This window comes from Chiloscyllium plagiosum, unplaced genomic scaffold, assembly GCF_037043375.1.
Source record: "Chiloscyllium plagiosum isolate Xiang-an unplaced genomic scaffold, Cpla_swu_hap1 HiC_scaffold_9, whole genome shotgun sequence".
In the NCBI taxonomy this organism is placed as follows: Eukaryota; Metazoa; Chordata; class Chondrichthyes; order Orectolobiformes; family Hemiscylliidae; genus Chiloscyllium; species Chiloscyllium plagiosum.
This window is the reverse complement of record NW_028270147.1, coordinates 65,422,087-65,434,648: the sequence shown is the minus strand read 5'-3', so window position 1 is coordinate 65,434,648 and position 12,562 is coordinate 65,422,087. Positions and strand designations below refer to the sequence as shown.

The 12,562-nt window shown below is 39.1% G+C and overlaps 1 protein-coding gene across 1 annotated transcript in view; it reads right to left on the bottom strand.

Moving 5' to 3' along the window:
• Nucleotides 1-12,562, bottom strand: part of kifap3a (kinesin-associated protein 3a) — a 221,256-nt gene that overhangs the window by 135,778 nt on the left and 72,916 nt on the right. Inside the window, exon 7 of the mRNA XM_087990739.1 lies at nt 3,311-3,429. Within this exon, the coding sequence (XP_087846865.1) occupies nt 3,311-3,429 (119 nt within the window). The remainder of the gene's footprint in view (nt 1-3,310; nt 3,430-12,562) is intronic.

The following is a 12,562-nucleotide window of genomic DNA, read 5'->3' as shown; positions in this document are numbered from 1 at the left end:
GTTGTTACTAATTTAATAATAGATTCTACATTTTCCATATGACAGATGCTAAGCTACCCAGCCTTTGTTTTTTTTTCTCTCTCTCTACCTTTTTGAATAAAAGAATTATAATTGCTACCTACTGACCGGATGGGACTTTCTACAAATGAAGGGAGTTTCTGAAAATTATATCCATGGCATCATCTATTTAATTTGCAAGTTCTTTAAGTCATACAATGAAATCCATCTGGAGCCAGCCATTTACCAGCCTGCATCTCCAACAATGTACTCAATGGAATGACGTTTCTGGTGACTATAATTTCTGAGTTTATTCTTTCCTTCCAATTGTTAATTTAATGCTGCTTCTAGGATGTTACTTGCATCCTGCACAGTGAAGACTGATGCAAATTGCCTATTCAATTAAGCTGCCATCTCCTTACTTTATAGTTGTAATTCTCCAAACTTACTTTTATAATGTTAAAAATCACAACACCAGGTTATAGTCCAACAGGTTTAATTGGAAGCACACTAACTTTCGGAGCGTTGCTCCTTCATCAGGTGGTAGTGGAGGGCTCAATCCTAACACACAGAATTTATAGCCAAAATTTAGTGTGATGTAACTGAAATTATACATTGAAAAATTGATTGTCTGTTAAGCCTTTCATCTGTTTGTATATCATTATAGTTTCACTTCTTTCATGTGTAAATCACAAAACCTTTTTTTTAAAAAAGTTGCATTCTCAGGTTAGCTGTTAACAATAGTGATAGCTAGACAATATGTTGAAGGTGTTAGCCCCCTGTGTTCTCTGTCTATGCTTTTATAATGCTTTTCTTACATATTTATAGAGACTCTTAAGTTTCTTTGTTTACGTTTCTGGTTAGCTTTCTCTTGTACTCTAATTTTTTTCCGGCTTGTTAATTATTGTTTTTTTTTTAAAAGTATTTTACCCAAACTCCTGATGTACAACCTGTCATTGCATAATTGCATTTTTGTTAAGTTTGCTGCTTTCTTTAACCATTCTAGTTATCTATGAATCATCCCTTTGAATTTGTCGTCTTCTTTGGAATTACAGTGCGAATTAAATAAGATTTTCTAAAGCAATTGCAAGGGTTTGGATGAATATGGGCCGGGTGCTGGCAGGAGGGACTAGTTTGGGTTGGGATATCTGGTCGGCATGGATGAGTTGGACCGAAGGGTCTATTTCTGTGCTGTACATCTCTATGATTCTAACATTTTGGTGCATAAGGAGGAGGTGTTAGCGATTCTGGAAAGTGTAAAAATAGGTAAGTCCCTTGGGCCAGATGGGATTTATCCTAAGGCTCTCTGGGAAGCCAGGGAGGAGATTACCGAGCCTCTGGCTTTGATCTTAATGTCGCCATTGTCTACAGGAATAGTGCCAGAAGATTGGAAGATAGCAAACATTGTTCCCTTGTTCAAGAAAGGGAGTAGAGACAACCCTGGAAATTATAGACCTGTGAGCCTTATTTTGGTTGTGGTTAAAGTGTTGGGAAGGATTATAAAAGAGATAGGACTTATAATAATCTAGAGAGAAATATGTTGATTACAGATAGTCAACACGGTTTTGTGCCTCACAAACCTTATTCTTTGAGAAAGTGATCAAACAGGTGGATGAGGGTAAAGTAGTTGATGTGGTGCATATGGATTTCAGCAAGGCGTTCGATAAGGTTACCCACAGTAGGCTATTGCACAAAATACGGAGGCATGTGATTGAGTGTGATCTAGCTGTTTGGCTCAGACATTGGCTAGGTGAAAGAAGACAGAGGGTGGTGGTTGATGGGAGATGTTCATCCTGGAATTAAGTTATAGTGGGGTACCGCAAGGAACTGTTTTGGTCCACTGTTGTTTGTCATTTTTATAAATGACCGGGATGAGGGCATAGAAGGATGGGTTAGTAAATTTGCAGATGATACTAAGGTCTGTAGAGTTGTGGATAGTGACGAAGAATATTGTAGGTTACAGAGAGACATCGATAAGCTGCAGAGCTGGGCTGAGAGATGGCAAATGGAATTTAATGCGGAAAAGTGTGAGGTGATTCACTTTGGAAGGAGTAACAGGAATACAGAATACTAGGCTAATGGTAAGATTCTTGGTAGTGTAGATGAGCAGAGAGATCTCTGCGTCCAGGTACACAGATCCTTGAAAGTTGTCACCCAGGTTGATAGTGTTGTTAAGATGGCATGCGGCGTGTTAGCTTTTATTGGTAGAGGAATTGAATTTTGTAACCATGAGATCATGCTGCAGCTGTACAAAACTCTGGTGTGGCTACATTTGGATTATTGCATACAGTTCTGGTTACTGCATTATAGGAAGGATGTAGAAGCTTTGGAAAAGGTTTAGAGGAGATTTACTAGGATGCTGCCTGGTATAGAGGGACGGTCTTATGAGGAAAGGCTGAGGGACTTGAGGCTGTTTTCGTTAGAGAGAAGGTTGAGAGGTGACCGAATTGAGACATAAAATAATCAGAGGGTTAGATAGGTTGGACAGTAAGAGCCTTTTTCCTCTGAAGGAAATGGCTAGCACAAGGGGACATAGCTTTAAATTGAGGGGTGATAGATTTAGGACAGATATCAGAGTTTCTTTACTCAGTATAGTAGGGGTGTGGAATGCACTGCCCGCAACAGCAGTAGACTCACCAACTTTAAGGGCATTTAAGTGATTATTGGATAGGCATATGGACGAGAATGGAATAGCGTAGGTTAGATGGGCTTCAGATTGGTTCCACAGGTCAGTGCAACATTGAGAGCCATAATGTTCTTTGAATACGATGGCAAAGATGGTCCTGCAGATATAATGGTTGATAATTTTCAGTATATATTGGAGAAGACTGGGCAGAGCCATTCTGAGTATCAGGCAGACTTTTATTTAACGAGCCTGATAGACTTTGAGGTTGTCCTAGTCCAATTTGAATGCAGATTAGGTAATATTTCAAACATTACTCCAGTTGAGAGTCTGCTTCTTATTTGGCAAATAGCTCTTCATACTGACTACGCAGAACCTCATTCTTTGTTCTGTTTCATTGGTACTTACATGAATCAGGATAACCAAACCCTCCTTCTGCCACAAAGTTCTTTTCCCAGTCCCGAGCCTGAGTATCAGACAATCATGTGGACCCTCAAACTGTGCTGCAGAGAAGCATCAATCCCTCTGACTATATTGTCCCCTACTTCTGCTCACATCTATGTTCCAATAAGACCTGCACATGTGGAGCGGTGTTGCTACTGTAATTATTTATGAAAACCTTTTAGATAAAAATGATAACTCTGCCATTTACTTCTAGATTTGGTTACATATGACAAAGGATATCTACCTTCTTCTTCTTATGAAGTTCTTCTTGCCATAGATCATGCCTCTTCAGTTCATGGTCGATTATATTCATACAGAGTGCACCAATTTTATAGTGAGTAATTAGTCCATGAAATTGAGAAAAACTACAAGACAAAGTTAGATCAATTTGATCACAAAAGTATTTGTGTTCTGAATAACCCAAGCCCCATCTGATCCTAATTACATCCACGCTATGAAATATTACTGTCTAATACAACTGAAATATGAACTACAGAATTATGAAAGCAGGAAAAACTTGAAAAAAATTAATTTCTAACTGGCAGCTATTGAGTCTAATGTCTCCCTGATGCCATGATCAAGCATATCGCTGAATGGCTGTAAGCACTCCAAGGTATGAGTGTGGACAGTGGCATGAAGTTTGGCAGTCATATTTTAGAGAAGTTAGAAAGGGGTCTTAACAAGTATGATCATGCACCTGTGAAGATAGAAATAAGATGACTGAATAGATGAACAGTTGGTGCAATAGAGAGGGTTTTGATTCATGAACATTAGAACTGGCTGAGGGAATGGGCATCATTATAGGTGCTGTCAAGTGTCCCAGCAGGGTGCCTTGCAATGCTATTGAGAATTGCAGGAGGATAGGAACCAGGATTTTTAAGGGCTAACAAGGTACATAAAGGACTGTGAGATAGAGGAGCATCAGGGCTAGGATAATATTCTGAAAATCAGACTTACAGTCCATGTATGAAATTGCACAGAAAATAAGCTAAATGAATGGCAAGCAAAAATAGCGCTACAACTACAACTGTGGCTATAACAGAGACCCGGCTCTAAATAAGTGGGTCCTAAATATTCAAGGTACTCAGTACAGATAAGGAAGGAAAGAAAAGATGAGGAGCAGCAAAATGCTTTAAGAAGCACGAGAGGTTAAGAGAGAAGATATCATAGAATGATCAAGGACAGAATTAAAGGTTAAGAACCCATCAAGATATTATTACACTACTGGGTCTATTCTATAGGCCATCAATATTACTGATTCATGTGCAGGTGAACATTTGTAAGGAAATTAAAGAGATGTGTAAAACTCGAGAGTAGTTATTATGGGAGACATGAATAACCCTGATATAGGCTGGCTAGTAATAATGTCAAGGGCAAAGAGGGAGAAGACTTCTTTAAGTTGACTCAAGCGAATAATTGAGCGAAGTATATTTCTGGTCCAATGAGGAAGGAGGCATTGCTGGATCTGATTCTGGGGAATGAAGAGGGACAAGTAGATAAAATATCAGAATAAGATATTTAGGGAACAACAATCAAAGTAGTGCGAAGTCATACAAAATAAGGGACATAAGGGGTATAATTCCAAAGTGGTGTCAGGAAAGGAAGACCTATAGATACACATGCACAAATCACTGCAAGTGCCAGGTCAGGGTAACAGCATAGCTAAAAATGTATACTTGATCCTGGGCTTTATTAATACAGGCACTGTACAAATGCAAGAAAGTTAATTCAGAATCTTTACACTGTTATAAATTGGAATAACCCAGAGCAAACCACCTCAAAACATATTCAAAATATAGTCAAGTCTTTAATTTTTTTTATTTTAAAAGTAAGTGTAAGGCCTTTCATTGTAGATGCAATTTTTTGGTCAAACCACTCGACTTGAAGCAAAACACACTACTTTTACACTACAGTTAAAATAAAAATAAAAGAATTGGCTTAACTCTACAACCAAAAGAACTGTGAATGCTGCAAATCAGAGAGAGAAATTGCTGGAAGAGGTCAGCAGGTCTGGCAGCATCTGTGGACAGAAATCAGAGTTAAGGTTGCAGATTGAGTGACCCTTCCTCAGAACCTGAGTTCTCCAACCCAATACGTTAACTCTGATTCTTCTTCACAGATGCTGCCAGACCTGGAGAGCTTTTCCAACCATTTGTTTTTGTTTGCGGCTTAACTGAAACTCTTATTGAAATGCATAAGAAAATATATAAAAAAAACAATTAACTGTTCCGATATAGTAACCTCCCTTAAACACACTCTTAGTATAAGCAAATTCAGGAGAACAGATGATCTCACATGGAATTCTAGCAGCAGGAAGAGTACGCCAGCTTTTATCTGTAACAAGGATAAGCTGGGTGTGGAAGCTCTTATTCATAGAGTCATACAGCATGGAAACAGACCCTTCGATCCAACCCGTCCATGCCGACCAGATATCCCAACCAATCTAGTCCCAGATGGGACTAGATTGGGTTGGGATATCTGGTTGGCTTGGACTGGTCGGACCGAAGAGTCTGTTTCCATGCTGTGCATCTCTATGACTCTATGATTCTATGAATAAGAGCTTCCATATTCAGCTTCAGGACCCAGCAACTGCAGAAAGCTAAAACTAAAAATCCTGGTTCAGTGAGAGTTTGACCCCATCCTTTCAGGTTGCTCCTATTGTTCCACCTTAAAAAAACCCAGGGCCTCACAGGCTGTTTACTTAAATGGCTTTGAGCAGACAGCTCAGCACTTCTGTCTCTACAGTCCATTTCAGTCAGTTTTTTTCCCCACCATTGAACACCTCCATCTTCCTTCAAAGTTGTGACAACATGTTGGTAATTACATTTTCTCACTCTACAATGTGTATAATTTTCAAACTGAACAGAAGCAATAATAAGCTCCGTCTAAACGATTTGGAATTTTTATCCCAAATTCTTCCAAAAACTTTCAGTATACACAATTGTCTCAGACACATTGCTGGCAATATAAATGTTGACATTTTGTAATGTCAACACCAATATCAAGGTTTCTTTCTCAAGTGAGAAATATTTCTGTTGATGATTATTCAATTTTCTGGAAAAATACCTAATAGGTCTTTCTATCTTCTTGCAGTCTTCTTGTAAGAGTACAACACCTTCACCCACATCACTCGTATTGATTATCACCTTGCATGGCTTTGCATATTAAGACATGGCTAACACTGGGGCAGTGGTTAACAGCTTTCAGACTTTCAAATGCCTTCTGACATTCTACCACCAACTGAAATTTTCTGCACTTCTTGTCAGTCAGCGGAGCAACCACTGCTAAAATTCAATATGAACTTCCGATAAAAACCAGCCAGCCCTAGGAATCGTAGTGCTTTCCTCTTCATTGATGGTATAGGAATCTCACCAGTAACCTTAATTTTCACATCCTGTTGGGCCATTTGTTTATGTCCAATGACTTCGGCATTTGCGAACTCATTCTTGGTCAGGTTTATCACGAAGCCTGCCTCCTGAAGTCAATTGAACTATTACAACTGATGCTCCAAATGTTCCTTCTGTGTGATTAAAAATCACCAGATCATCGACACACACCACACAATTGTGTAATTTCGAAATGACCATAATTTAGTCTTTGAAGTGTGGCTGGCGCATTTTTCAGACCAAATTGTATGGTTTTAAATGGGTATAGTCCATTCAGTGTCATAAAAGCCAAAATTTTCTTCACTCTTTCAGATAAACATACCTACCTGCCAGTATCCTCTGAGTGAGTCCAACTTAACATAAGCTGCTTGTCCCACCTTCTCAATACGGTCTTCCAAACGTAGAATAGGATATGAAGCAAATTTTTCTCTGCATTGATTTTGTAATAGTCCCCACATAATTGCAGTGCACCATCTGGTTTTGGCACCATCACTATGGGTGAGTTCCATTCGCTGCAACTAACTGATTACTTTGTGTCTCACTGCATACAATCAATCTCCTTTTAAACCTGTACCAACCTACGGATATTGCTTATTGGAACAGCATTTCCTATATCTACATCATGCATAATCAGATTAGTACTTGCCAGCTTATTTACATATATCTCCTCATGTGACAGTAATAACTCTTTCAGGTCATTTTTGATTTTCTTCTGTAAGGTGACTCATTTAATCCCAATTTTTAAGGATTTTCTCATGGCCCCATTTAATTAGAGGAATGTCCAATTCAGAATCATCTGAACTTGGTTCTTCACTCTGTTGTAACCTTTTGCTTTCCTTCCCAATCAAAATACCTTTTGAGCATATTCACAATGAGATTTCTTTTACATGGCATTATCAAATAATTCATCTCATTCAATATCCTTTCAATTTGACAAGGCCAATTACAACTTGCCTTTAAAGGTTCACCTACCATCGGAAGTAACATTAACACTATCTCTACTCGCAAAATTAAAAATGTTTGATTTCTTATCTGCTTCCTGTATCATCACATGCTGCTCTGTTTACAAATGTTAAAAGCCAACTCAACCGCTCTAATCTTTCCCTAACATTTGACACACAGTCTGACACACTAATTTCTCCTTAATTAATTTCATTGGTCCTCTCACCTCATGCCTGAAAACTAATTCAAATGGACTGAATTTATTTGATTCATTTGATGCATCCCTAATGGCAAGTAGTACAGAATGAATCCCTTGATCCCAATCCTCTGGACAGTCTTGACTATAGGCCCTCAACATGGTCTTAAAAGTTTGATACCACCATTCTAATGCTCCTTGCAATTCTAAATGATACACAGTGGATTTGAATTGTTTTATTCCTAAGCTATCCATAACTTCCTTGAATAACTTTGATGTAAAATTTGACCCTTGATCAGATTATATTTCTGCGGTAGTCTGCATCCTGTAAAAAAAGAAATTTCAGTAATTCTTCTCCAATTCATTTCTAAATCCTCATAAACTTAGGCTTTGAGCAGACTGCTCGCTGCCTCAGTCTCAACCTTTCCTCATAAGAATAGAAAAAAAACACACTTCTTAAAACTATAGTATCATCACAAGATCCTGCAGACTTCCATTGAATAGCAGAAAGGATTACATGACAAGTTCACATTTTAATCACTGTACAAATTGAAAGCACCATTGACTAAGTACTATTCCAGTAACTAATACTTTAAATGACAGAACACAATATTTCTCTTTCACTTTTGACATTAAAATCTCACTTCTTGGTTATACTTTAGAGTCTTAATTAGAAAATGAACTCCCCCATAACCAAAGTTATTCTTAGCTTCTGAGACTTCACTTCCATTACTTTTTCTTCTTAAATTGACTTGGTAACTTTCAATCCCAGAACTATTTTTCATGGTAAAGATTTGTCCTACAGATTCACAGGCTCACTCAAGCTAGCTGAGAACCTTTCAGCCTCATTTCTGAATCCTCACAAATTTAAGCTTTTAATCAATCAATCTATAAGTTCCCATCAACATTTATGCATGAAGAACTATGCATGGAGAACCGTAGCTGCTTTCAGCTTTTAAAAGTGATCAAGATAAGTAGCCGGAGAGAAAAAATGGTTTGTCTATGGGCAAAGAGTATCTAAGTGGGACTAAGCAGGTGGCACTTAAAGTTTGCATGGGCAAGACAGAATAAATGGTGTTACCAGATGGCGCGAGATGACAGCAAGGTAGCATTTAAACAAGTATGACATCAAGAAGCCAGTGAAAAACTAGAAGAATGGCCAGGGAGTCATACCTGCCACAAGGGAGGATGGTTGTAGTTATTAGAGGTCAATTATTTCAGCCTCAGGATATTGTTGAGTTAGGGTAGTGTCCAGGACTGCTTAATCAATGACTCACACTTCATAAGGTCATAAGTCCAGAAGTGGCGATATGCAATCAGTCATGAACAATTCAGCACCAATCACATCTTCCCAATACTGAAGCAGTCTGTGTCAGTGTGCAGTAAATCAACGAGGTTTGGGTGGTAAGTGACAGTAATATTTGCATTTCAAGTGCCAATCAATGACCATTTCCCAAAAGATAGAATGTAAAATTCATCCCATGATGTTCAATGACACTACCATCAGTGAATCTCGCACATCCTGGAGATACAATTACCCAGAAACCGAACAGAACCAGTCATATTAATACCATGGCTACAGGAGAAGATGGGGCTAGATGTTCTGAGATAAGTTATCCACTTTCTTTCTCCCCAGTGCAAGTCCATCACCTTCAATACACAAACCAGGCAAGTGAGAGGGTACTGTCCATCTCCTGGATGACAGTAGCTCCAAAAACACTTAAGTGGTTCAATACCAAGTTTGAATGGAACCCATCCACCACCTTCAACATTCATTTCCTGCATCACCAAGGCATACTGACAGCAGTGTGCACCATTTACACAATAATAACTCACCAAGATTGCTTCAATGATACCTTCCAAACTTGTAGCTTCATCGACCGAGAAGAACAAGGACAGAAGATACATGGGAATACTGCTTCCTGATGAAGGGCTTATGCCCGAAACGTTGATTCCCCTGCTCCTCGGATGCTGCCTGACCTGCTCTGCTTTCCTAGCAACACGCTCTCTATTCTGATCTCCAGCATCTGCAGTCCTCACTTTCTCCTCATACTGCCTCTTGTAAATTACCGTCCAGGTTTCACACAATCTGGACTTGGGACTATAGCACTGCTCCTTCACTGTTGCTGGGTACAAGTCCTGAAACTCCCGAACAGCTTTGTGGATGCCCCGAGACTACAAGCACCACAGCAGTCCAAAAAGGCAGTTCACCACCACCTTCGCCAGGGCAATTAAGGATGAGCAATAAATGCTGGTGGAGCAAGGGACTACCACATTTCATGAATGAATAAAAACTCTTCTGAAAACCAATTATGTTTGCACAATTCAAAATTACCACCTTAAATGTTAATGTAAAAATATGCTGGTCTTGTGGAGAAAGTGAAGACTGCAGATGCTAGAGATCAGAGTCTAGATTAGAGTGGTGCTGGAAAAGCAAAGCAGGTCAGGCAGCATCCGAGGAGCAGGAAAATCGATTGTTCATGGTGTTACCAGATGGCACGAGATGGTGCAATTCAGCACCAATCACATCTTCCCAATACTGAAGCAGTCTGTGCAAAAGCTGCTGCCTGACCTGCTGTGCTTTTCCAGCACCACTCTAATCTTTACTTGTGGGGAGTCTAAAGTATTATCACTGCTTGATGACATCTACTCTGTGACCCAATCTACCTTTCCAAAAATTGATCACAACATTTTATTTTAAACTTAGCAGCATGATGGTCTGTTGTAGTTTGGATTTATCAATAATTCATCATATCCATTGTTCTATAATGCAATTTGTTTTATACAGCTTCACTGAAGGGTACAGTGCTCTCCTTTCAGCAAATAGTAAACAAAAAGGCTCCAGAAATCAAAATGAAGTAAATAAGTTCCATGTTTTCACTTTATAAACTCAAAACTGCTGATATTTTAAAAATATATATAAGGTTCACAAATATTTCTTCAACATTCTTTTATAAAAATATTACATATTCTCAATTTACTATGATTATACTGTAAAAATCTCTCACATTTTTGGTTAAGTTTGCATATTTATGTTTAGATATGGTAAAGTAATGGATGCATTTTAAAACAAAAACTAACTCAAATTAATATAGTACTCGAAAGAGAAACAGAAGAGCTTCAAGCAGGACTAATCAAAAAACATACACTGAACAAGTGCAGATATTAGTCATGATCGAAGACTTGAGCCAAGGTAATGTTGTCTGAGCGACATTACTGACTAGCAGGTTACAGTTAAAGTCACAAGCACTAATTTTAGTAGAAAGTACCTATTTACACTGGCACAGGTAAATATACATCATCGTATATTTACTTAAACAAGATCTATCACTATTCAGTAACCAAGGATTTAAAGCATTCTGTAGTCACAAAGCACTCACACACTCGACTTTTATCTTAACAATTCATCAATAAATTCACAACAGGATTAAGTAGATACATAGCAATCCAAGTATTGAGATGTAATTTTAACAGGCTCTTATATTTTTAATTACTAGTCAGAAATGCATTTCCCATGCCTGATTTACCACATAAGGAGTGACTACTGGGCCATGCATTGGATAACATTGGTCTAACAGTCAGAGTTAAACAACACAGAAACAGACCCTTTGGTCCAGCTCATCCATGCCAACCAGATATCTGAAATAAATCTATTGCCATTTGTAAGCATTTGGCCCACATGCCTCTAAAGCATGGCTATTCATATACTCATCCAGATACCTTTTAAATCTTGTAATTATTCCCACCTTCATCACTTCCTCTGGCAGACACAAGTTCCAAGTGAAAACGTTCCATCTTGGGTCCCTTTTAAATCTTTCCCATCTCACCTTAAATCTATGCTCTCTAGGTTTGGACGCCCTCACCTCTGAATGAAAGACCTTGGCTATTTATCCTATTCATACCCCTCATGATTTGATAAACCTCTTGAAGGTCACCCCCTCAACCTCCGGCACTCCAGGGTAATTAGCCTCAGCCTATTGAGCTTCTCCCGACAGCTCAAACCCTCCAACCCTGGCAAAATCTCTGTAAATCTTCGCTGAACTCTTTCAAGCTTCACAACAACTTTCCTATAGCAGGGAGACCAGAAATTAATGCAGAATTCTAAAAGTGGCTTAAACAATGTCCTGTACAGCTGCAACATGACATCCCAACTTCCATACTGAATCATCATCATTGGTGGTCGCTCGCAGACGAGGATGACCCTCTTTCACACTCAGGGTGAGTGCGTAGGTGGCTGCACAGATCGATATGGCCTCTGCAGACTCTGTTACACTTGGGGCATGGGTAGGTGAGGTGTTGGTGTGGTAGAGCGCTCCTTATACCTTTTGCACCTGGTTTCCGCTTTTTCCTAAAGGCAGATCTCGAGGTGCTTGATACTCCTGCTCTACTTTAGACAGTCTTGGGCCAGTGATTCCCAGGTGTATGTGGGAATGTTGCACTTCACCAGTGGCCTTGAGGTTATCACTGAAGCACATGGTCTATCCCCCTGGGCAACCGTACCAAACCCTTTTTTTATTAGCCTGCCTACCTTCAACTCCACGTTCACAGAACTATGAAGCCACATCTCTAGATCTCTTTGTTCGGCAACACTTCCCAGAATCCTACCATTAAGTGTACAAGTTCTGCCGTGATTTGCTTTATCGACATATAACACCTCATATTTATCTAAAGTAAACTCCACCTGCCACTCCTAATTGGAACAAAATTCTTAAAGGAACAGAGGACAATGAGTGAGACAGAACGGTTTGGGGAAGCAACTTAAAAGCCTGGGAAGTATGAACAAGAAGCCAAAGTCTGGAATGGAGAGACTGGGGTAGAGATTTAGACGTGAGGTTTGAAAGGACAAACAGTTGATGATGAAGAAGGAAAATAGATTTAGGTTTGTGTTTATTTTCTACAATGGGTTGAAGAATATTGGTCAGTTTTGAAAGGATATTGAAGCCAAGCACAGCTAGAACTGGACGGCTAATTCAA